Below are 27,030 nucleotides of genomic sequence, written 5' to 3'. Positions count from 1 at the left end.
AAACTAAACCGAGTTTTATTTGTGTTTTTTTCCTATTATTTTCAAACCTCATTGTGACCATTTTGCGCACCACACTTGAGCCGCACTGCGTCACACTGACGTTTTTATTGGTCCTTAGGAGCCGGGAAACCAACATACAGTCCACATTAGAAGAAAAAGCGAACCCAAAAAGTAATTGAGCCACTTCTACGAAAAAGGAATTTGGTCACATCAAGCTGCACATAACAGCGATCCTGCTACAGCCACAGCCACACTAATTCGTGCCACGAACCAGAAAAACATTGATAACATCATCGTCCAACAAGCAGTTTCACCAGCTACTAGGAAACTAAGGTACGTGGTTACAAATTCAAGTGCACAAGAAAATTACCAGATATAACCTCAAAGTGAATCCAAGCGAGTTGAAGTGATTTGTGAGAAAAAACAAAACAAAAAAAGTTGAACTTGTGCAAATAACCGCAGTGAAGAGTGTCCATCGACATTAACAGTTCGTAATTGGTGCACCGTGCAACCTACACATATCACAGTGAACAGTGGCATATATGTAACTTAAATATCAAAGTGCAGCACACATTGCTTTCCGGCTCACTACATATTGCAACAATTTTTTGGTATTTTGCCACTTGCCACATTCGATTTGCTACTCGAGTTAACAAAGCGCCGATAAATTTCACTTTCAATTTCGTTGTGCATAAGCAATTTAATTCGTGCAGCACATTTCTTAAATTTGCATTACACTGATTCACTGTGTTTGAGGTCACATAACCTCAAATTTTTAATTTCCTTCACATTTTTTTTCACAAAAATCACTTCACCACGCTAAATTCAGTCCATTTGCGAAATATTTGCTGGTAAAAATTGAAATTAAGTCCATTTGGATTAGTTTTGACGACGTTGCGTTGGGTGTACACACGAATTTGTGCATACATATATGCTTATACATATATATATATACCTTCGTCGGCAGTGTTGGGTGGCGAGTAGCACATAAACATATATATACATACATATGCTTATCACTTTTCTGAAAAAATAAAAAAAATCATCAATTTTCTGAAAGAGATATCAATTTTAAATCGTAGTGTTTTCTTGACTGCTTCTGGGTTTTGGCTCGTAGAGTTTAAACAAGCTACGTTGGTACTCTTATACTCTTTTCGACAATTTGGCAAAAGTTTCGCTGTGCATTTATACATATACCACAGTTTGGAATATACACGGTCTATTCCTATTTATAGTGAACATACTTCTTTCGAAAACCACTACAAATTTTAATTCGTAAAGAGTAATCTGAAGATCAATTAACGCAATGGAAACCTTTATTCGTTTGGCAGAATCTGTAATCGAATTTGAATCAGATTACAATAGCACACCAGCCACAGAGCAAAACAAACACGGCCTTGCAATACAGCAAGACGAACTAAAGGCTTTGTGGGAAAAGACCAAAGTAGCTTATGACGCGATCATAAATAAAGAAGGAATTTCTAAAGATGACATTAAAGCAATTAGACGGAAACATAAGGGCTCGTTTTCCAGCTATGTCAAATGCATGTCGGTAATGGCTAGTCAGTCTGAGACGCTTGTAAATGCAGAGAAGGATGTACAAGATCAGTCGGTTCGTGAACACAATATTCACCTTCCTCCGTGTGACACAGATGTGTTCAAGGGCGACTATCTGTCATGGCCATCGTTCCGTGACATGTCCACAGCCATATACATCCTAAACAAGCGGCTCACCCCTGTTGAGAAACTATTTCACCTGAATCAGTAGACTCAAGGGGAAGCCAAAGACATAGTAAGAAAATGTCCACTCACCAATGAAGGTTTTCAAACGGCCTGGAATAACCTGTGTGAGAGATATGAAAATAAGCGTATCCTCATAAATACGCAACTAAAAATTCTTTTCAACCTAATTTCCATAGATAATGAGTGTGGTAGCTCACTGAAGAAGTTGCAGCGCGATATAAATAATTGTTTATCAGCGCTCAGGAGCCATAATATTGACATCTCGAATTGGGATGCAATTATTGTATATCTATGCTCAACTAAACTTCCCGACTGTACGCTGGCTCTATGGGAACAAACCATAGATTACAAGAAAGATTTACCAAAGTGGGAAGACATGGACAAGTTCCTATCGAATAGGTTTCAAACCTTGGAAACCATGTCAGGCATAAAGGGCACAAAGTCTGTAAAAGCGTCAAAGCCGCAAAACACCAGACATCCCTCAGAAGCCCCCACAAAAAGACTTGGCGCGTTCCAAACAAGCGTAACCAAGTACACATGTAAAATGTGCCAAACAAATGAGCACAAATTACGCCGCTGTTCCCATTTCCTAAAGCTAACGCCAACTGAAAGGATAGAGTTTTTAAAGAGCAACAATGCTTGCCTGAATTGTCTGAGTTCTGGACATACTGTGTCAAGATGCACAAGCCCTTTCAATTGCGGCACGTGTCACTCGCGACATCATACGCTCCTGCACACCCAGACAATTCCGCCAAAGGCAACACCGCCTCAAACGCCACCGAGCTCTGCCAAAGATGTTGCCTCAACCTCGCAACAAGCTGCAGCAAGGCGTAACTTCAATAAAACTAACTCCGGTAAAAGCAAAAACGTTAAGTCTAATTATGCAAATATGAACTCAGGTGTACTTTTAGGAACGGCTCGTGTAAATATACGTCTCAATGATACAGATTTTTCAGCACGAGCACTCATTGATTCGGGTTCGGAGTGTTCCTTTATAACAGAACGACTCAAACGCAGAATCAACCTGCCATCTAAGAAGATGTATGCCAAAGTTTCAGGCATAACGAATTCAACCTCTGCTCAGGTCAAGGAGGCATGCAACATAGAACTACGGTCCCCTGTTGACCCACTGTTTAGTCTACATGCAACAGTGCTCGTGCTGACAAAATTAACTGGAAATCTTCCATCCTGCCATATCAGCGCTATGACTATGCAGGCATTTCCAGATCTGATTTTAGCAGATAAAAGGTTCTACGTTAACGAAGAAGTAGACCTAGTACTTGGCGGAGACATTTATCCCCAAATTATTTTGTGCGGCTTGAAGAAAAATGTTCTCAGTACACTTCTTGCCCAAGAAACCGTGTTCGGTTGGATTTTAACCGGTCGCACAGAAGCACCAAATCCAACAAACAACATAGTTTCTTATCATAGCGAAGTTGCCTTGGATCAACAACTAACAGCTTTCTGGGAACTAGAAGATATACCGAAAAACAAAAATTTTAACGAAGACGACAAGTATTGTGAAGAGCTTTATCGGAAAACGACTGAGAGAAACCCAGATGGAAAATATGTAGTCTCGCTACCATTTAGGCAGGAATTTCCAGCAAACATTTGCCTAGGCCCCTCTCTTAAAAGAGCATGCTCTCAGTTCTTCCGGAATGAGACGCGGCTTACAAAGGATCCCGTCCTGCAAAAGGAGTATAATAGGGTACTAACAGAATATGAATCACTGGGACACATGTCCAGGATAAATGGTAGCATTTCAGCAGACTCTTCCGATAATTACTTTCTACCCCATCACGCTGTGATAAAGGCGGAAAGCACCTCTACAAAAGTTCGGGTCGTCTTTAATGCCTCAAGCCAGACGGCTAATGGTACAAGTTTAAATGACGTACTTTACCCAGGTCCAGTACTCCAAGCAGATCTTCCAATATTAATACTCCGCTGGAGATTATATCGGTACGTTTTTAATAGCGACATCGAGAAGATGTACCGCCAAATTTGGGTGAATAACAACCATACCAAATACCAGCGAATAGTTTATCGTACAAACCCGAACGAACCTGTAAGTCTATATGAATTAAAGACTGTCACTTTCGGGATTAATAGCGCACCTTACCTCGCGATAAGGACACTTCTGCAATTAGCCGACGATGTAGAGAATTCTTTCCCAATAGCATCTAACATACTACGAAAGTGCATGTATGTGGATGACGTGTTAGCTGGAGGACATAGCGTCGACTCTACCATTAAAGCAAGAGATTAAATCTCAGAAGTGTTACGATCAGCTGGTTTTCCACTACGGAAATGGACCTCAAATTGTCAGGAAATTCTTAAGGGCATCCCAAAAACGGACCTTCTTAGCGAAGATTTCTTAGCATTCGAAGACACCAGCACGGTTAAGGCTCTGGGCATAAGGTGGAATGCCCATACGGATTTATTTTATTTTATGGTCAGACCATTGGAGGAGCACGACATTATTACGAAAAGGGCGATGCTGCCAGCGATTGCCAAGCTTTTCGATCCACTGGGATTGCTCGCACCAATAGTCATCGTAGCCAAAATACTCATGCAAAGTATTTGGCTAGAAGGCACAGACTGGGATGAGACTGTGTCTGATACTATTTTAGAACGTTGGCAGCATTTTACGAGACATTACCACGAAATAGATAATATCAGAATATCTCGATGGGTATACTTCTCACCTGGAGACACCATAGAGATACATGGTTTCTGCGACGCATCAGAAAAAGCATATGCGGCTACGGCATATATGCGTGTCAAAAGAGATGACAAAATTTTGGTCAATCTACTTTTGGCAAAAACCAGAGTAGCCCCCGTCAAAACTATATCGCTACCACGACTGGAGCTTTGCGGAGCAGTACTGCTCGCAGAAATCATAGAATCTATAATCAACAACCTCAACCTAGGACCAGTGAAGACACATCTATGGACGGACTCGACCATCGTACTCGCATGGATACGAAAGCCGCCTTGTTCTTGGTCAACCTTCGTCGCCCACCGAATTACGAAAATCGTAGAAAAAGTAGGGGAGAAGGACTGGCTACACGTAGACTCGGCCTCAAATCCAGCCGATTTGGCTAGCAGAGGACTACCTGCGTCAGAATTGGTCAACAATTCTTTGTGGTGGCAGGGACCTTCTTGGCTGCAAGAAGACAACTCCAGGTGGCCCGCTCAAGGAACAGACTATCACACAGAAGTTGAAGAAAAAAGAGCACACACTTATGCGACAACAAGAGCAAATGATATCGATATTCTTGACCGTTTTTCCGATCTACCGAGAGCTTTGAGAGTTTTATCATATGTTATGAGATTCTATCGAAGAACTCATTCCAAAACAAAAGCTTCATTTCAGGAAAATTCTTGTTTAATTTCATCTAATGAAATTAAAACAACGGCAGAAATCCTGATAAAAATCTACCAGAAGCATTATTATGGTGAAGAATACGCAAACTTGAAGTCTAAAAAACCAATCGATGCGAAGAGTGAAATCCTTCCGCTTAATCCGTTCATCGATAAACATGACATCATCAGAGCCGGAGGTCGCCTTGGAGCATCCCAGGACTTAGCATACAATGAACGCCACCCGAGCATTGTCCCGTATAACAGCAGGTTGTCCCGCCTTATTGTATCGTTTATTCACAAGGTCTCCTTGCATGGAGAGAATCAACTGATGCTACGCCTCATCCGTACCCAATACTGGATTCCCAAAGTCAAGAACTTGATCAGGTCCACTATCCATAATTGTAAGACATGCATTATCTTTAAAAAACGGTCACAAACTCAACTTATGGGAACTCTTCCTCCGGAACGCACTACATTTACTCGCGCTTTCACCAATACGGGGGTAGACTTTACTGGACCTTTTGATGTTAAAAGTTACCGCGGCAGAGGTTGTCGAGTTTCTAAAGGGTATGTCTGTTTATTTGTTTGTTTCACGACAAAAGCGATTCACTTAGAAGCTACTAGTGATCTTAGTACCCCATCTTTTCTAGCGGCGTTCGCACGGTTCGTGGCTAGAAGAGGATGTCCGCGAAATATTTACTCCGACAACGGCACTAACTTTGTCGGAGCCTCACGATCCTTACGATCTGAATTTAAAGCTTTTCTGTCTGAAACCCGAGAAAAAACTATCTCGAAATACAATCATCAAATGCTGACGTGGCATTTTATACCCGCTGCAGCGCCTCACATGGGAGGACTCTGGGAAGCGGGCGTAAAGAGCTTCAAAAGCCACTTTAGAAAAATGGCGTCCGCCCACAAATACACCTTTGAAGAGCTTAGTACTCTTTTAGGCCGTATTGAGGCATGCCTCAATTTACGGCCACTGAGTCCCTCTTCAAATAACCCTACTGACCTGGAGCCGCTTACTCCAGGCCATTTTCTCATCGGTGGACATCTTCTAGCCCCACCAGAATTAGACGTTAATGAAACTCCTGCCTCCATAGTGAATCGGTGGCAAAAACTCAAAGCACTGAATCAAACTTTCTGTAGGCGATGGAAAACAGAGTACCTAACCGAACTTCAAAAACGCATTAAGTGGAAGCATCCCAAAGAAAATATCAAACCTGGTGATGTGGTCGTCATCAAGGAAGACAACTTAACCCCCACTGAGTGGAGGTTAGGACGAGTTGTCAACGTACACCCTGATGCCGACAGTAGAGTACGAGTAGTGGACATTTCGACGGAGAAAGGTCAAGTCACAAGACCACTGGTGAAGTTGGTTCTACTCCCGCCATACAACGATGGAAACTCGGAGCCAACAACCGCCTCATAAATTACCCCTCACCACTTTACTACATTCCACTTCCTTTTACCACAACATTCCACTTCTAGGTAGTAGGAGGGATGCCATGTCTAACCTTTTTGGAGATAACCTGTTTTTAGTACCATGGAGTATATTTTGAGTTTTTTTTTTTGTATTTGGCGTGATGGTTCTTACCCGAGTTACCCCGGGTTGATCTGGCTATACAAAAACGACCATCCTCAGATCTGAATCCATAATTAAAATAACTGCAGAACTAGCGAACTACTCCGCCTCAGAATAAAAGCAAACAGTAGAAAACTAGCAAGTTTAACCCGATATGTTTTTTTTGTTTCAAAATCTTCAACCTCTCAAGCTTGCTGGTTTTCTATCCGCTTTATTTGGAAGAGATTGCATAAACTGTGTAGGCAGTTTATAGTGTAAGACCCGCCCGAAAGGAACAATTTAAAATAATACAAAAAAATATTTAAAAACTCACATATCTTCGGCTCCAAAAGGGTTCGGTTCGGTGACAATCAGCTTCTTTTTGTTTGTGTTCTGTTGTTCGTAATCGCACGATACGCAGCATGTCGTTATGCCAGCAATCCCTGATAAAAAACACAAACCAATTAGGCCTCGAATAAACGGTTAACAACAAAAAGTAGGTATTGAATAACTCACTATGGCGTTGCTTAGTCAATCAATGAAAAGGCAGCAATTTGGAAAATCCGTTTACCCAGAAAAGCCAGCACATTAATCGGGTACTTACTTCGATTAAGTCCCTCGATGTTGGTGTTATTTGCCGCCGATCGGATTAGAAGCTGCAATAACAGTACATCGTGCTTGTAGAGACGTCACAATACCAGCTTTTGATATGGAAATCGATTGCTGCTCCATGGCCTCGTGAATGGAAGTTCGATCCTGATCGTTCATTTTGTCAAACTCATCAATAAGACACACACCTTGATCCGCCAGTACCAGGGCGCCTGCCTCTAAAGTCCATTCACGCGATATTGGATTTCGACGAACATAAGCAGTCAAGCCTACAGCACTGGCCCCTTGTCCGGTCGTGAAAACTGCACGTGGCGCTATTTTTTCCGGGTACTTAAGAAACTGAGATTTTGCCGTTCCTGGGTCGCCGCATATAAGTAAGTTTATGTCGCCTCTAACTTTGTGTTCATCACCGGGGTTTTTAGACTCTCCACCAAATAGAGCCAACGCAAGTGCGCGTTTAATATAGTCGTGGCCATATATGGATGGGGCCATTGAAGCTATTATTCTTTCTGCAATCCGAGGATCTTTACTCAACTTCTGAATGGTAGCGATGTCTTCGTCCGTAAGCGATTGTACTACTTGTTTGCTGTCCTTCACAACGATATGATTCGCAATAATGACGGTGGCGAAAACCGGAAACCCTTGCTCAGTGTTTAGCGAACCATCAGAGTTGTTTGTGTAAATACCAGTAACTTCTAACTCATCACCCGGCTTGCATAAGTCACAAAGATCCGCTAAAAGAATTACGTCCTTACTACGCGGAGTCCGACCAGCGGGAATGCGACCAGGAGATTCCTGTAAGGTAATCTTCTAGTAATTCCGATATAATGTTTGTTCCATATTAATCGAAAAAGGGCCGGCACTTTGACACTCAGGACAGGAGCCAGGTTTAACTTCTGTATTCGGTGACTAGAAAAAGGGCCCCAAAAAGTAGCCACACTTCACACAATCGTATTTGATGACTGAAAGTTGAGGTAACACACCCGTGAGGTAACACACCCAAGGTGGCCAAACGTGAACTAAATTGGGAAGTAGATTATACACGTGAAGCTGAATATACATATAAATTTACGCAGATGATTGCACCTTATCACGAGTACTATGTACCGAAGGTCATTAAAGAATTGACCACAAGCAGCGTACTGACTACAGAATTAGTGCCAGGTGTACCATTGGACAGGTGCTTCGATTTAAGCTATGAGCATCGCCATCACATTGCTTCGTCTATACTCAAGTTGTGCTTGCGTGAGCTGTTCGAGTTGGAATGCATGCAAACCGATCCGAATTGGTCGAATTTCCTTTATGATGTTGATACGAAGAGACTAATGTTAATTGATTTTGGTTCAACGCGTTTTTATCAAAAGCAATTCATACGTAATTATCGGCAGGTAATAACGCACGCTGCAGAGAATAATCGTGAAGGTGTCTTGCGCATGTCACGCGAAATGGGTTTTCTCACAGGTTATGAAACCAAGCAAATGGAAGAGGCGCATGTGGATGCTGTTATGATACTTGGCGAAATATTTCGCTTTGATGGTGATTTTGATTCCGGCCGGCAGAACACCACCGAACGCATTGCACATTTAGTACCCACAATGGTCGCACATCGCCTTTGTCCACCGCCAGAGGAAATCTATTCCATACATCGCAAATTATCTGGTATATTTTTGCTGTGCTCACGCCTAAATGTACGACTTAATTGTCGGCCGTACTATGATGAAATTGTTATTCAGAAGTTCAAGGAGTAATATTGGAAAGGCACAAACTGTTAGGTATATATGCAGGAAGAAATGTTTACTTTAGAAAAATGCATATAAAAATATATACGTTGCCTTTATAATACGATCGCCTTGCTGTTTTTTTTAATCACTTCAAAGGTGCGCAAAAAAGACTGAAAGCGATTGGCGATTGGCGTGGTCCAAGCATACTAACCCATTCTTTTGTAGAATGGCCTTTAGTATCTTCCAAATTTTCTATCGATTCAATCATTTCCGCGTCTTCCATTTCACCTTCAGCAGCTTTCTCCAAGTAAGTCGATTAAGTCCCTCGATGTTGGTGTTATTTGCCGAAAAATAACACCAGCAGAAACTATGCCCAGCAACATCCTGTAATTAAGAAAAAATTACATTCAAACATAGCTATATAATACGATATTTTACGCATACTCACCTAACCTTAAGATTACACAACCGCCGCGTGCCAGAAAAATATAATTGAAATGAAATATGAATTCGCCGTGTATGTATACGGATTTCCATTGAATTCATTCTGACATTTTTTTTCTTTTTTTTTCAATGAAGAAATATCATTTCACCTTGTATGTATGTATACGGTTTTCCATTGTATAAATTCGCCTTGAATGGTTTCTGACAATTGTACCAATATACATACATACATGCATTCCACAAAGTGAACGTAGTATGTCGGTCAGCGTTCGGAACTTACTGCAATGGCAGTAGATCTACTACACTTCTTAGCGAAATTGAATTTGCTATTGCGGCTTTCAACTCTTGAATTTTTTACCACCACTTGAATTATGACAATATATTTTGAGTCAGTAAAGATGTTTCTGCAACAAAGCATATAGTACCGTAAATATATTTTATTGTTGGGATAAAAATGTAAAAAAAAAAAAAGATGCATTGTCATAAGCCCATATCAATGCACTAACCTTTTATAAATATTTCACATATTTTTATGAAAAATTCAAAATGGAATAAGACATTTTGTAATAAAATTTGAAATTAAACTTATGTATTCTGCTGCATATGAGCTACCCTGTTTTTAGACGAGTATCGCCTACAGTGGCATCCAAACCTTTTTTTTTGGGTGGCAGACTAGTTGTAGGGTTGCGAGAATGGCTAAAAACTCTCCAAATGTAGAGTAATACGTTTTCGACAACTTCATGCAATGAAGTTGAACTGCTAATTACGAATATTAGTAGATCAAGTCATCAACGGAAATGATTTTTTTTCACTTAATATTGGCACTTCCAAACATCATAAAGACAATTTACAATTTTCGATGTAATAAAAATTTAACTTTGCCAAGGCATTCCTGCTCAATGGAATGTATGGCATTTGTGCGATCCACTTTTTATTTCTTTGTGGGTCGAAATCTTGCCTTATACATAATTTACACGAGTCAGTTTGCGCCGTACGAATGATAAACCCATTTACACAAACCAAACTGTTCTTATGCATCAGCGAAATAGTTATGCCCTTATTGTAATTAGCCAATGTCGATACACTCGCCACCCAACAACTCATATCAAGCGTAAAACTCGAACCAACGTAAAGTATCGACACAATTTCAGAGGAAACGATGTCTCAATTTGCCGCAATGAGGAAAAGGGCCGAACAGCGCGCCCATCGCTATCCGCAACCATGTCGCCTATGCGACGCAAATCATCCGATCAGGCTTTGCCCTTTGTATCGTGCGAAGTCGCCAGAGGAAAGATTGCGTGAGGCCTTACTAGGACGCTACTGCGCTAATTGCCTCGCGATGAATCACGAATTAAAAGACTGCGTGAGCGAAGGCAGATGTAAACGATGTGGCGAAAAGCACCACTCGACACTACATTTCGAGGATGAACCCAGCACATCGAAAAAGTCATGGGCCCAACAGGTGGAGGAGGAAGAAGAAAATTCCGATGGTGTAATCTCGCTACTTGCGTCCGATTCTGGAACGGAATCGCGGCCTTTCCGTCCAGATACCGAAGAAGGTGCACTTTCAGGCGATGTAGCGGAGACTCGGCCTCTCCGCGCATTCGCAGAAGGGGGATCGGAAACTAGGCCTTTTCGACCCCTATTGCAGCACGAGCGGAACCGGTTACGTGGAGCGGAAACCAGGCCTTTCCGCCTGCGTAATCCCAGACGCAAGTCCTCTCGACGCAAACAAAAGGAAGGTAGACTGGCGACTCGGCCTCACCAGCTATCGAAACGACGTACGTTCCGAAACGGAATCTTGGGTCACCATACCATAGCTGCGCCAACACTTCAACCAATGATCGCTATCGCTCCGACTGCAGTCGTTAAAGTAGAAGCTGGAGGGCGCCTACATTTGATCCGCGCGCTTGTCGACGTATGTTCCCCTCGAACTATAATATCACTTGACTTAGCCCGAGAGTTGCGCCTGGACGAGACGCGCGTTAGCGGAGAAAGAGGTTGTCTGTTATGCTTACGGGGAAAATATGGGCAAAATAAACGGGTAGCAACTCACGCTATTGCGCTAGCCAATTTTAGCAGAATAAGCCCATCTAGCAACGCGGATGCCTCAGTGGCTGAGCCGTACGCGCATATACGCTTAGCGGACCCTCGCTTTTATGCGTCCGCACCGATACGCGTGATCCTGGGAACCGACGTTTACGCAGATATTTTATTACCTGGGACACTGCCCACAACATTTGGACCACTGCTCGCCCAAAGCACCATATTTGGTTGGGTGCTGTCCGGGGTCTCTAGAGCGTAACTTTCCTTTTTTACATACATACATTACATCTAAATTATCATACTCTAAAATGAAATAAAATAATGAATTTAAATAAAGTGCATTTGAAAAAGTAACCACGTACATTTCCTTAATTACCACTTATATTTACATCTGCAGTAGCACTCCATAAAGGAAGGACGAACTCTACCTTAATGAATGCCGACGCTGCTGCCTGATTTGATCATTAACATCAAGACATAGAAAACATTTGTTTGTAAAAAACCATGTGCGCTTGGTAGCTGAAACGCGGCCGATATTTAGATGTTGCTTACCGCAAGGGGCCGGGATGTTTAGGCCTTAAGCCTAAATATTTCCAAATATAATGCACCACCCTAATGTGTCATTCACATATGTGTACATTTATGCATGCATACTTGTACACATGTACGTATATTATATATTCGCGCCGTTAGTTTAAGTTTCCCGCCGGATAAAGTATCTTTCGTTGAATTTCCCCTCAACGTCTTTTCTTTGTCCGGCGGTTCGAACGAAAATCACGGCTTTAGATTTTTTCACTTTCACATCGGGAGACCAAGGAGAAAGAACTGCAGCTACCAGGCCACATTATTTTCAGGTAAAACCATTGTAACCCAACATATCTAAATCAAATCAAAATACTTGGACAATTAATAAAACCATTAAACTAAACCGAGTTTTATTTGTCTTTTTTTCCTATTATTTTCAAACCTCATTGTGACCATTTTGCGCACCACACTTGAGCCGCACTGCGTCACATTGACGTTTTTACCGTTAAACTAATCACATTTTCTTGCCAGATACCAACAGGGTTGCTTAAGTAGCTAAAAGGAAATTTTACCCGAGTTGAGCGTTCTTTTGTCGCTCGCTTACAAAAAAATGCAGCTAGTATAAATGCTGGTCTGGACATACAACATTGCAAGTTGATAAAAGCGTTGTAATAATAAAATAATATATCTCAGTCCCATAGAATTTGTTTTGATAAATTTTGATTTTGAAATTTTAGCTAAAGTCATTATAAACAATTTATGAGATTGAAAACGAAAAACGTGGAGCGCATGCGATACAAAGCCTTAGATTTAATTGACAATATTCAAACTACATACATAACATAGACCTAAAATTTCTACAGCGAAAGTACAAATTTGAGATCGATTTTAAGCGGTCGTTATTAATACACCCACATACATACATATATTACTCTTCAATTTCAAATTAGCCCTATTACATGCGCCCCATGCTTTTCATTTTCAATCTCATAAATTGTTTATAAGACTTTTGCTAAAATTTCAAAATGAAAAGTTGTCAAAACAAGTTCTATGGGACTGAGAAACATTATTTTGTAATTTTAGTCCATTTATAAAAGCGTGGTACATTAAAAAGTTTTTTTTTTTAAATTTATTTTATACTTTTTAGCCTTGTCTGTATAAAATTTTGCAATAGATACTAAAATAATTGAACTTGCTGTGAAAAGAGAACAGAAGACTATGCAAGCAAAATGTTGTTTGCTCACATTTAGTACATATATGCCTTCCCAGTAGCGAAAATGGTCACTGGTGACATCGTCACTAATGAGGATTTGGTGACATCGTCGCTCTTGCGACATATAGCTGACAATGACACTGGTGACAATGTCATGCAGGTGTACTCCTATAAAAGACTTATAACAGACAATGTCTTTCAGCGCTCACTTATAAAAAGTTCATTGCAGGACATTGTCGCTTGAATATCATCAATGATCACTGCATGACAAAGTCATGCAGATGCCATCAACGACTAAATTACCATTTGTTAAAAAGTCATGAACGACTTCCATATAAACGGATCCCAAAGTCATTGAAGACTTGATATGGCCGTACAAGACACTTAAGTGACTAATTCATGACATTCGCTACGGGGATACTGTGAAAAAAATATTTAGTAGAAAAAATTGTGAAAAATCAATTTTGTATATTCTTCTGCGAGAAAATTTCTACAATCAGTGATGTATATACATTTCAAGATGTGTCCTATTTGCTCTACGGTTGCGATAAGTTGGTTTGGAATAGTATTGCACGAGTCATTGACTTTCTGTCACTAGGAAAACTTTTATACCAGCCCAGTAAAATCGGTTGTATGCATTTATGAAGAATGCTTGCTATATGAGTGATTTAGTGTGAAAAATGCATGCGTAGTCATGAATTTCCACAAATAAATTCAAATTCTAGCGAACTGCAAGCGACGTACGTTGTTGTTGTTTTAAGTACATTTCTTGATAAATTTGAATTGGAATTTTTGTAATATTTTCAGTCTTGTACAAAAATTTTAGTGAACGGACGTGTTGTGCGATACTATTTTCAGCACTAACGGGCTTTTCCACGATATTAATTTGGATAAGTAAATGCTACTTTTTTGAATACATATCTATTAGAATGTATCATAAAAGTAGCATTTATATATGGAGATACATATTGTGTAAGGATGCTTTAATACTGTTCCATTCCCTTAATGCATTTTGGTATGTTTGAAGCATTAATACAGCCATTTAAGGTAATTTTAAAAATTTTACGATATAATAAGTTTACTTTCGCGTTATAGCAACAACTTGTCTTCCTTTCTTCTCTTTCTCTTATTCTTTCCCTCTCCTTTATTTTACTGATCTTTCGATAGCATAATTGTATCTCTACATAATCCATGAATGGCTCACGAAGATATAAAGCTAGCAATGAACACCTGAGAATAATATTAAAGCTTGTATGTAGCCATCATAGGGGTTTTAATATTTGCCATGTAAATGCTCGTAGTTTGACCTCAGACAAAATAGACTACTTTAATTATATTTTTTCTGATATAGCACTTGATATAATTTGTATAACAGAAACATGGTGTTAACCATTCATTGAATCTAATGTTTATCGCGTATGTGATTACAACTTGATTCGAAACGATAGAACTACGGGAAGAGGTGGGGGTGTTGCCATTTATTGCCGGAAGTCACTTAAAGCAGAAATAATATTTAAGTCCGACTCTTCAAGTGCAGTTGAATGTCTCTTTGTTGAGATCGTTGATAGTAAAACTAAATGTCTCGTTGTACACCTAACGTGTGTACATGAGAAAATTTCTGAAGTGGTATTAAAATATGATCATATTATATGCTGCGGTGATTTCAATGTTGACCTTTTATGTAATGATCACAACTCAACAACACTAGTAGATAACTTTCAATCGAACGGGCTTAATGTAGTTAATAAGCAAGCCACTCGATTTTCTCCAAACTGCAAGCCCAGTTTATTGGATTTGTTCTGTGTTAGTGATTGTGATATGTTAATCATGTTGAGCAACTTTCTGTGGCAGGCGTCTCAGACCATGATATGTTGTTTCTGTCATATGGAATCGATTTCAGTAGAAGCGATCAACCTTCCAAAGTTTTGTATAGAGACTTCAAACATGTTAATGTACAAGCACTCAATAACGAAGCAGCTCTATTAGATTGGAACACTTGCAGGTTTTTCTCTAATGTAGATGACAAATTATATTACTTCAACAACCTCGTAACTTTTTTGTTTGACAGATATGTTCCTTTACGTAAAGTCAAGACCCTGCCAGCTACGAAACCCTGGTTTACAGCAGAAGTCCTTCATGTTATTAGAATTCGCAACAAGGCATACTCTGAATGGAAAAGAAATCAAACCAAGCCAGTTTATGGGTTAAAAATGCTAATCAGGCGTATTTGAAAACAAAACTAAACGCAGACTTGCCAACAGATATTCTTTGGAAAAATCTTAAATCAATTGGTGTAGGAAATAAGGAAAAAACATTATGTAATCTTGATGTAGAAGTTATGAGTTCTTTCTTCTTAAATCCTCATAATTCTAGCGCGTGCTTGGATATTGGCAATGCCTTTGAAGTCCCACAGTGTGTGTTTAATTTTAATGTGGCGACTGAAGATGACGTGATTAAAGCTATATATGCGATTAGGTCCAATGCGGTGGGCTCCGATGGCGTGAACTTGAGGTTTTTAAAACTAATTTTACCGTTTGTTATATCTCCCCTCACACATATCATTAACTTCTCAATTAAATTACCTCCTGTCAGTTTCCTAGCGGCTGGAAAATTTCAAACATCATACCAGTGCCGAAAGTAAGTTACCCTGAATCGCCACAGCATTATCGACCAATAAGCATCCTTCCTGTATACTCTAAGGTGTTTGAAAAGTATATGGAGAGTCAATAAGTCACCTTCTTAAATGAAAACAAATTATTAACTGAAAACCAATCTGGTTTCAGAGCATGTCACAGTTGCGCCACAGCCATGTTAAAAATATTTGAAGATATTCGTCCGGCATATGACCAAAACCACTTAACCTTAATGGTGCTACTGGATTTTAGCAAGGCGTTTGATACAGTTGACCATGAACTATTGCTGTTAAAGTTGGAAAAGATGTTTGGTTCCAACACTTTTGCAGTAAAACTCATGAAGAGTTATCTGTCTGATCGTCAGCAACAAGTCCAGTGTGGGGAAAAGGTTTCTAGTTTAAGACGCGTTACCTCCGGGGTAACTCAGGGGTCAATACTGGGTCCATTACTTTTTTCTATATTTATAAACGACATCGTGAATTGCTGCCGAAATGTATCAATTCATTTATATGCAGATGATACCCAAATATACTTATCGCGTCCCATTGGATTGTCAGAAGACCTAGTCTGTAGGATAAATGAAGATCTCTCTCGTATATCTAGTTGGGCACAAGCAAATAACTTGAAACTGAACTCTGGCAAAACAAACGCAATTTCCCTATCTAACAATGAATACAACCTAAGTTGTTTATCCCCTGTTAAAATTGATGGTGTGGAAGTACAGATAGAGCAGGTTGTGACTAACCTTGGTTTCAAAGTGAATTCAAGGATGAGCTGTGTTGATCATATAAACTACTCGATTTGTAAAATATATAACGTATTAAGGAAATTATATCGCACTGCATATTTATTACCAAATGATGCAAAACTCCGACTAGCTAGGACACTAATAGTTCCTCAAATCATATACAGTGAAGTTGTATACTCTAAGCTTGACAATGCATCAAAACTAAAAATACAAAAAGCTTTAAATACTACAGCTCGTTTTATTTTCTCAAAACGAAAATATTACAATATTTCAGCTCATTCTAAGCAAATACTTGACAACACCCTGGATAACTTTCTTAAGATAAGAAATCTTGTTTTTTACACAAGTTGGTTTATACTGCAAAACCAGAATACTTATTTAAAAACCTTAAATTTGGGCAAAGCGAGCGTGTGCTAAATATTATAATACCTAAGACTACATACATTGCTACTTCTCGCATGTTCTTCGTTCATGGTGCACAATTATGGAACTCTCTTCCACCCGCTATAAGAACGATAAAAGATGCTAGATGCTTCAAGAATACAATACAAACTTACTTCTCTTGACTTGCCTCTGGAAAACCTCTCCCTCCTCATTCCCTTCCATATAGATATCTTCTTCTACCTTCTCTCTGTTTCTAATTCTAATTTTAAAATAATATTATATATAATTTATTATTATTATTATTATTATTTTCTTTTTTTTTTAACACCATAGTTTACCATAAGTCGATGTGCTGTAAGAGACACTAGTCTCACTTGCATAAAATAAACATATACATAAATGAAATAAATAAATGAAACTTCGGAACCATAAGTCACACGAACTTGAAATTTGGTATGCAGACATATCAATGGTAGGTGCTAATTGGAGGCTATATATAAACGAGTTTGCAAAAGGGGGCGTGGCAAGTCCCATAGGCGTGGAATTTTTTATCAGCTATAGCTTCGGGACCAAAGTCACACGAACTTGAAATTTGGTATGCAGGCATTCCAATGGTAGGTGCTTATACGAGGGTATATATAAACGAGTTTGTAAAAAGGGCCATGGCACATCCCACTGGCGTGGAATTTTTTATCAGCCATAACTTCGGAACCATAAGTCCCACGAACTTGAAATTTGGTATGCAGACATATCAATGGTAGGTACTTATATGAGGGTATCTATAAACGAGTTTGTAAAAAGGGGCGTGGCTCATCCCATAGGCGTGGAATTTTTTATCAGGTATAACTTAGGAACCATATGTCCCACGAACTTGGAATTTGGTATGCAGACATATCAATGGTAGGTTCTTATAGGAGGGAATGTATAAACGAGTTTGTAAAAGGGGGTGTGGCACATCCCATAGGTGTGGAATTTTTTATCAGCTATAACTTCGGAACCATAAGTCTCACGAACTTGAAATTTGGTATGCAGACATATACGGTTGCCAGACGTACTGATTTTATCAGTACAGTACTGATTTTTCAACTCTTGTACTGATTTTATTCATTTCTTCAATCTGTACGCTAATGTCCTGATTTTTCAAAATTTGTACTGATTTGTACTGAATTTTCTATTCAAACCAAATACTTGAGTATTTTCTTAAGGTTTTTACATAACATTGGAACTTCCTTAAAAAGTACAGTAAAAAAATAAGAAGAACACAATTTAGTTATAGTTGGCATGTTTTAGATAATGTTTGATATGCCCAAGAAATAAATACAACAAAAATATCAATCGTTTTGTGGGCATATCGCCGGGTCGTTACGTACCAGTTGCGATAATATGATCGAGCATAAATTATTTAAAACGAAGGCTTAAATTTTTGTCGAGTGTTGTTAGTTATCTCGAAAATAACTTTCAGTTTAATAGGTACTCATGCAATTTGATGTGTATACATATGCGAACGGCAAAGCATAAAAGTACGTTTACATATAAATATAATCTCAATCAAAGCTCGTTAGCTGTCAAATTGGTTGTGCTTTTATTCACACAACTCGAGGAAAAGTTAAACTTCTTCTCTGTGCCACCGTGGTCACTTTTTTTTTGCAACACATATTAGGCCATTTAAATATATTTTAACTGAATAGTTTATTAAAAATACTTTTACAAACCTATTTTCCTTACTAGCGTCAATTTTTGTTTACTTTAACATTTGACATTCCTCCTCTTCTTCGCAAGTATAATCGATAAAACTGGGTTGGACACCAAACAGTTATCGGTTTAATCTGAGATATTTTTAATTATAATTTTGCATGGCTAATCTCTTTTTCTAATAACAGATTAGGGTTAAGCTCGAAAATGAGGATAATATTTTTATATATAAAGGCGATTCAGTTACACACATACAAATGTAGGTTAGGTTAGAAATTAAATATTAATTTCACTTAATTTTATTCATTTTGCTGATTTAATTTTTTTATTCATTTTCATTTTTAATTCTTTTAATACATGACATTATCGGTATGATTGATAAAATATACTTGTACATATATACTTGTGACTCAAGGGCGTTAAAATATCTTGGAAACACCGCATATAGGTAGATTTTCAAGTTTTATGCGGCAAAAAAATATTTTATTGCCTCTATCTACTCAAAATTGTTTATCAAATGTAAAATTGAAATAATTTGTATTACAGATAGGTTATATTAATAAAATATATATATTAGCCAATAATTTACTATTTAAATATATTGACTACCTTTATTTATAAAATGTGTGTACACTATCATTGGTTAATTAGTTTTCGCTTTCAGAATCTGCGCTGGCCTCAAACTATTCCTTTGCACATCTTTGACAACGGATTTAGAGGGTAACAGCAGCTTTATTGTCTGGGGAAAACGATTTGATATTTTTTCTTTTTTTGGTCATGAACCGAAATACTGCTTAAAAACGAGTCCGAGCTCATCAACAGCCGGTTATATATGTCACGGTTGCATACTTCACGAGAAAACTTCCGGGAATAATTTTCTCGGTAGTGTTTGTTGTGGGCCTCTTGAGCCTCCCCGATAATTGTCCTATTGTTAATAAGGAATTAGTATCTTGTGCATTGTGGGTGTCATAGGAAGCCATGCCGTCGTTGATTCGCCACTTCTCGCTCGCTATGTTTGAGTTCCGGTCGCTTAACGAAAAATGTTGCATGTGAAAGCAACAACAAAGTTAGCTAGCACGGATAGACGATAGCAAGCTTGGTTGTACCTCATTGAGTTCGTTCGTTTCGCCACTTGCTAACTGATGGCGAATCGATGACGGCTAATAATCAATTGTAGCGCATTTCCTCTTATTATGCATATGCCTAAATGTATGCAACCATTTGGCAAGCGAACACAGGGTGCTTCTAATGAAAATAAAAATTTTATGCTGAAATACACATGCTAAGCCCTTCGAAATTTTGTGCTGGGATATGCGTTACAGCTTCGCAAATTTTACCCCTACCGAAACCAAAGATGTATACACATCAAAATAAATTTCAATGTTCGAATGGCTTTTGCCTATAACTTACAACTCCTTTTTTCTCAATTCACTGACTTTGTAAAAGAGTTTTGCATACAAGACATAGAGTTAGATACTCTTTTTAGCGAATTCTTAGTCTTTCATAGTTTTTGCGTAGTTGAAAAATTATTTAACCCTTCGGAGGGCGCGCCTAGAAAGTTACACGAGAGGGCGCTCCGTGGCAATTTAGCCGCAAGGTGTATCTCAAAGACTGACGGCATTTTTTCATATTTATGTCGAAAAATTATTCAAATAAAACATTTGAATAATTTGTGTTTATACTGAAACATATTATAAGCATTTATTTTTTAAATTTTTATGCGTCATCATCAACAGTGGTGTTGGTACATTCTACACAATGTGAAATATGCTTGCAATGTTTTCTGCAAACATTTTTGGTACAATTAATATGTACAAAAAATTTTTGTCTTATTATTCCTGGTAATATTCGTTGTTTCAATTTCTGTTGCGTAACTGGTTCGCTTCTATATAAGTTTAACAACATCTCCTGGCACTGAAGATGGCCCAACGCCGAAACCGGTTTGTCCCCAAACCAAATTTGACAAGGGAAGGCGGAAATTCGTTCTAAAGTACATAATTTAAAAACATCCCTTTTCTCTAAAACCTAAGAAATTGAATATCATAATAGTTACAATGTGGACGCAAAGTATAATTTTAAAGTATAAATTTAAGAATAATTTTAAAACTACACATGACAAAATACTTAAAAAATAACAACTTTGATTTAGACCCTTATCACAAACTCACTTTTCCAACTATCTTAAAAAAAATTTGCGAGTTCAATTCAAATTTTTTTGGTACACAGAAGGGTGCGACGCGGCAACTGAGCCGCATATATGAGGCACCAACTTTCAAATACAAATATCAACTAAACTATATAACGCAGAAAGTAACATCTAACTGTGAACCATTCTGCATCTCAAACTTACAAAGTCACTAAGTTGCAGTGGCCGGCTACTAAAATTTGTATTTGAAAACCACAAATTACAATTTTTGCGGCTAATTTGCCGCGGCGCGCCCTCCGAAGGGTTAAGCCATGAGGAAATATGGATGAACTCCTTAAAAAGTGGTACTTTTTCACAGTATGAGAGGATCTTAAGAATAAAGTTTGTTTCCTGGTGCAAAGAGAGAAACCGGCTTCTAATTAAAATTTTTGAAAGTGAACTTTAAACTAAAAGCAATTTTAAAACGAAATGTATAGAATTCTTTGACTATTTAAACACTGAAAATGGGAATGATCTCATTATTGCTATTCAAAAAGTCACAAAATAATTTATCGGCTCCTCCGTATAATGACGTGTACACTCAAGTTAAAATGAATAGCACTTTTATTTTTTATGAACTATATTTTATTTATATACCAAAATATTGTTAAAACCAAGAACTTAGGCGTTTTTAATTATTTTCTGCTACTTACATTCATAATTTTGCTTTGAATAAAAATGTACTGAAAAGTACTGATTTTTTTAGCATGAAAAAGTCTAATGTACTGATTTCGCGCATAAAAAATCTGGCAACCCTACAGACATATCAAGGGTAGGTGCTTATAGGAGGGTATATATAAATGAGTTTGTAAAAGGGGGCGTGGCACATCCCATAGGCGTGGAATTTTTTATCAGCTATAACTTCGGAACCATAAGTCTCACGAGCTTGAAATTTGGTATGCAGACATATCAATGGTAGGTGCTTATAGGAGGGAATGTATAAACGAGTTTGTAAAAGGGGGTGTGGCACATCCCATAGGCCTGAAATTTTTTATCAGCTATAACTTCGGAACCATAAGTCACACGAACTTGAAACTTGATATGCAGACATATCAATGGTAGAAGCTTATACGAATGTATATATAAAGTGGTTTGTAAAAGGGGGCGTGGCACATCCCATAGGCACGGAATTTTCTATCAGCTATAACTTCGGAACCACAAGTCTCACAAACCTGAAATTTGGCATGCAGACTTATCAGTGGTGCTTATAGGAGGGAATGTATAAACGAGGTTGTAAAAGAGGCCGCGGAACATCCCATAGGCGTGGTTTTTTTTATCAGCTACAACTTTGGAACCATAAAGGGACATTTACATAAGACTTTCCTCGCTTTGCTTGATAGTTCAAACTTTAACAACAAAGCGTGAAACGCAGAAGGTATGCTACAATAAACGCTTTGACAGCTTTTGCGTTCTCTATAAAATAGATAACAATATGCATTAATAATAGCAATAATAACCTATTTACCCTATTTTTGTCATTAAATGCAAATGCAAGCGCACGAGAAAAGATACAAGTAGACAGCTGATTGCCAAAGCGGGCAAAAGTTGAGAGTTGCCCAAGATTTTGCTTCGTTTTGCTTTGCTTTGCTTCAAATGTTTTTTATGTGAGCATACTCATGCATATACCTACATCGATCTTATATGTCAAAGCAAAGAACTATCAAGCAAAGCGAAGAAAGTTGTATGTGAATCAGCCTTAAGTCACACCAATTTAAAATTTGGTATCCCATAACCGTGGTATTTTTTATCAGCTATATCTTCGGAACCATAAGTCCCACGAACTTGAAATGTGGTATGCAGACATACCAACGGTAAGTGCTTATACGAACGTATATATAAACGTGTTTGTAAAAGGGGGCATGGCACATCCCATAGGCGCGGAATTTTTTGTCAGCTATAAGTGCGGTTCCATAAGTCTCACGAACTTGAAATTTGGTATGCAGACATATCAACGGTACGTGCTTATAGGAGGGTATTTATAAAGGAGTTTGTAAAAGGGGGCGTGGCACATCCCATAGGCGTGGAATTTTTTATCAGCTATAACTTCGAAACCATAAGTCTCACGAGCTTGAAATTTGGTATGCAGACATATCAATGGTAGCTGCTTATAGGAGGGAATGTACAAACGAGATTGTAAAAGGGGGTGTGGCACATCCCATAGGCGTGGCATTTTTTATCAGCTATAACTTCAAAACCATGTCACATGAAATTTAAATTTGGTATGCAGACATATCTATGGAAAGTGCTTATGGTTAGGTGTATATAAATGAGTTTATAAAATGGGGCGTGGCACATCCCGTAGGCGTGAAATTTTTAATCAGCTATAAATTGAAATTTGGTATTCGGACATAGGTATCTATGGGAGGTGTTCAGAGTAAAGAATATATAAATAAGTTTTTAAAAGGGGGATATACATATATATATTCATCTATTAGATAACTCGGATATTTAAAACTGTGTGTTTTTTTGAAGCCTTACCGTCTTTAGATTATTTTGAAATGGAAAGATTTAGTCGTTTTTTAATACCGCGATGCTGTTTAACGAAAATGGGTTCATTCTTAATGAATAAAACTCTTTCCGAATTAAGCATTCTACCTGAAAAGTGCAGCTATACATAAAACAGCTAATCGAATAGGCAGCTAAACGGAATGTTCCGTAGTAGAATAATTTTAATTAAAAAATTTGATCGTTACCTTAATCCACTTATTATTAATAATGAAACAAGATTTGTAGCACAAGTGATGATCAATATATATTAGTTAAAGCACGATAAAGCTAAAAGTATAGCTCATAAGTTTGCCTTAATGTAAACAAACAAAATAGTTTGTCTCCTTTAATTTATGCTGAACTGAATATTTGTACTACTGTTTTATATTTTCATTTGTTTACCCCGAACGACGTCGGGTGCTCTGCTAGTCTACAATATATTTGGGAAAGTATGTATGTCTGTATGTATGTGCCAGGTTGCAGTCTAAACGGACGGACAGAATCGAACAAAATTTTGATAGAGTATTGCCATGACACCTGTGCCTATAATAGGGTAAAAAAAAATTGGGATCCGACCGTCCATAGGCGTGAAATTTTTAATCAGCCATAACTTCCAGACCATAAGTCGCATGAACTTGAAACTTGGTATGCAGACATGTCAATGATAGATGCTTATAGGCAGGTATATATAAACGAGTTTGTAAAAGGGGGCGTGGCACCTCCTATACGTGTGAAACTTTAATCAGCCTTAACTTCCGGACCATAAGTCACATGAACTTGAAACTTGGTATGCAGACATGTCAATGGTAGATGCATATAGGCAGGTATATATAAAAGAGTTTGTAAAAGGGGGCGTGGCACATCCCATAGGCGTGGAATTTTTTATCAGCTATAACTTTGGAACCATAAGTCACACGAACTTGAAATTTGGTATGCGGACATATTCATAGTAGGTGCTTAAAGTAACGAGTATGCAAAAGGGGGCGGGGCACATCAATCAATGGTAGGTGCTAATAGGAGGGTACACTGAGAAAAAAAAGTATTCATCTATTAGATAACTCGAATATTTAAAACTGTGTGTTTTTATTTTTGAAACCTTACCCTCTTTAGATTATTTTGAAATGGAAAGATTAAATCGTTTTTTAATCGCGCGATGCTGGTAAACGAAAAGGTTCATTCATAATGAATAAACCTCCTTCCGAATTAAGCATTCTACCAGAAAAGTGCAGCTATACAAAAAAGCTAATCCAATAAGCAGCTAAACGGAATTTACCGTAGTAGACTAATTTTAATTTAGAAATTTGATCGTTACTCCGCCTAATATTAATAATGGAACAAGATTTGTAGCACAAGTGATGATCAATATATATTAGTTAAGGCACGATAAAGCTAAAAGTATGGCTCACAAGGATGCCTTAATGTAAACAAAGAAAATAGTTTGTCTCCTTTAAATTATGCTGAACTGAATATTTGTATTACTGTTTTATATTTTTATTTGTTTACCCCGAACGACGTCGGGTGCTCTGCTAATAGTAGATATACATCCTCCTCTTATCGTAAAATAATATTTGGGGATATCTCGGCCACAGGGCCACCTATCGTGTAGGTTTTAAGTCCAAATATTTTTTTTCAATTTGCTAAATTGTGTTCTAAATATGAGCCAGATCGGCAAGAAAATGCACTTTTGGTCAGAATATTTCTTTTATAGGTGCTGACACGGGTTCCAAATATCAACCAGGTCGGGCTAGCCGTTTAGTAGTTTAGTGATATTTAATGTACAGAAAAATCTATGAAATTGTGAAATCGTGATGTCTCAGCATTCTTCATTTTTCGGCAACAACAACAAAAAGTTTCAATTTTTTTTTTAAATCGAAAAACCTTCCACACAGAAGTTCCAAAAAAGTACTTCTTATAGAATTGAAATCGGTTCAGCCGCTTGGTCAGGCATCGCGGCCATACGAAAGACATTTCATTTTTATATATGTAGATTTTATTTATTTCAAGCCAGATTAACAAATCCACAACTACATTTTTCAAACAACTAAAATAATTCGTGTTTATGTTGCTTTCATTCTAAAACTTTGAAAGCAAAAAAGAAATACGGAAATATAAACCTTGGTGAAAAAATGTATTTGTGGATTGTTGTTCAAGGACATACATATGGACATATATGTATATATATATGGGATGTTGCGAATATTTGCATTTGTATTCGTTATGGCAATGATTATCATCATTAAACACATTCGCATTCGCACCAAATGATACGAACGTTTTGCGAATGCGAATGTGTACATGGGCAGAGAGTCCACTCTAATATTGTTGAAATGGCTCTAAGTCTGTCTAACCAGGGTGGGGATAATAAGAGGCTTTTACCGGCTACCGAGTATAAAAGCTTTACTTTTACTCTGTATTTTATATAAAACCAAAAAATATGAATAAAAACTGTCAACGATCTCAATTAAAAGTTCAAAGATTGATCCTTTGATACTTAAATTTTTTTTTCATGATACTTTTGATCCATTTTAGGGAATTTTGGTGATACATTTCTTCTGAACACCGCGGCAAAACTGTTGATGGGACTTCAACAAGTACTGGTAAAAGTTTTATAAGCAACCTAGAAATAATTTTAGATTTCTCCAGCGAAACCGAAGGCTCGGATGTAGAATCTGGAGACATTAAAAAATGTGAAATTAAAGCTCAATTGAATTATCTTAAAGAAAAACGAGCTCATCTCGATTGGTGGAAAACTATACTAAAATACGACAAATTGACAAATATGGCCCGCAAATATTTGAGCGCTCCACCCGCCAACGTTCCAAGTGAGCGATTGTTCAGTGCAGTCAGCCTTATATACGAGCCTCTAAGAAATCGCCTCACGGGAGAAAAGGCTGTAAAATTCCTTTTTTTGATATATAATATGCCCCTTTTGAACTTTGGCTACTAGATTAAAACGCGGTATAGGTTAAGCACTCGTTCAATATTCTAATAATTTACAAAAATTTTAAGCAATAAAAACGATGACTTAAGTTGATTATAGCTTTTTAACGCTACTCCTAAAATTCGCATTCGCATTCGCGAATGTGAAAAGTATGACATTCGAAACATCTTTAATATATATGTATGAAGATATTGGAAAATAAGCCTAGGCAAAGAATAAAGGCCCGTCCATATATCTGTGTTCGTATGGAAAAGTAGCTTATGTCGAAAGGCTGACTTTAATATAAATCGGTATTTGCAGTATACGATTGCGAATGACTCGCTGGCGCTGAGCCGTTGAACAACTTTTAGCAAATAAAAGTGCAAGAAATAGTTCCGATACTAGCAAGTCAATATTCTTATTAAGTCTCATCCAAAAATTCCTTGTCGTTCAATCAATAAAAGCAATGCCGCATTATACTAAAGCCAACCTTTCGACATAAGATACTTTTCTATACGAACACAGATATGTACAACTTTGGCTCTGCGTTGGCGTTGGCGCCGTTTCAACAGCTGACTATAAATACATGAATTTCAATGCAGCCGTCCACATAGCCAAAATTTGGCAACGCTTACGTCAACACAAAGCAGAAAAATAGCCAACTCTCAACTTTTCGTGTGCGTTGCTCGTCAGCTGTTGCAAATACATGAATAAAATTATGTGAAATATTTTTCGCTTTTAATCAAATGA

At 38.0% G+C, this 27,030-nt stretch overlaps 4 protein-coding genes across 4 annotated transcripts; 3 read left to right on the top strand and 1 right to left on the bottom strand.

Annotated features, from left to right (window-relative positions):
- The first annotated feature begins 31 nt into the window (after positions 1-31).
- LOC118749480 lies at positions 32-11,752 on the top strand. Its single transcript, XM_036484276.1, has 2 exons — positions 32-333; positions 10,599-11,752. Exon 2 carries the CDS (start codon positions 10,607-10,609, stop codon positions 11,750-11,752), a length of 1,146 nt encoding a protein of 381 aa, XP_036340169.1. The 5' UTR covers positions 32-333; positions 10,599-10,606.
- LOC118749482 lies at positions 1,307-4,009 on the top strand. Its single transcript, XM_036484278.1, has 2 exons — positions 1,307-1,691; positions 1,920-4,009. The coding sequence occupies exons 1-2, from the start codon at positions 1,307-1,309 to the stop codon at positions 4,007-4,009; spliced, it is 2,475 nt and encodes an 824-aa protein (XP_036340171.1).
- Positions 7,008-8,254, bottom strand: LOC118749511 (DNA replication licensing factor Mcm2-like). The gene has a single exon (XM_036484304.1). It carries the CDS (start codon positions 7,772-7,774, stop codon positions 7,304-7,306), a length of 471 nt encoding a protein of 156 aa, XP_036340197.1. The 5' UTR covers positions 7,775-8,254; the 3' UTR covers positions 7,008-7,303.
- Positions 8,359-9,030, top strand: LOC118749481 (atypical kinase COQ8A, mitochondrial-like). Its single transcript, XM_036484277.1, has one exon. It carries the CDS (start codon positions 8,359-8,361, stop codon positions 9,028-9,030), a length of 672 nt encoding a protein of 223 aa, XP_036340170.1.
- Positions 11,753-27,030: the final 15,278 nt, after the last annotated feature.

Source organism: Rhagoletis pomonella, unplaced genomic scaffold, assembly GCF_013731165.1.
Source record: "Rhagoletis pomonella isolate Grant_MI unplaced genomic scaffold, Rhpom_1.0 Rhpom_scaffold_00017, whole genome shotgun sequence".
Lineage (NCBI taxonomy): Eukaryota > Metazoa > Arthropoda > Insecta > Diptera > Tephritidae > Rhagoletis > Rhagoletis pomonella.
The sequence above is the reverse complement of the archived record's forward strand: the minus strand, read 5'-3'. Positions and strand labels throughout refer to the sequence as shown.

Excerpts from the sequence above, each read along its gene's own strand:
- LOC118749482 (XM_036484278.1), top strand. The coding sequence starts at position 1,307 with ATGGAAACCTTTATTCGTTTGGCAGAATCTGTAATCGAATTTGAATCA. Across the intron at positions 1,692-1,919 it reads TCTGTCATGGCCATCGTTCC|ATAATGAGTGTGGTAGCTCA; the intron begins GTGACATGTCCA and ends TAATTTCCATAG.
- LOC118749511 (XM_036484304.1), bottom strand. The coding sequence starts at position 7,774 with ATGGCCCCATCCATATATGGCCACGACTATATTAAACGCGCACTTGCG.
- LOC118749481 (XM_036484277.1), top strand. The coding sequence starts at position 8,359 with ATGATTGCACCTTATCACGAGTACTATGTACCGAAGGTCATTAAAGAA.
- LOC118749480 (XM_036484276.1), top strand. The coding sequence starts at position 10,607 with ATGTCTCAATTTGCCGCAATGAGGAAAAGGGCCGAACAGCGCGCCCAT.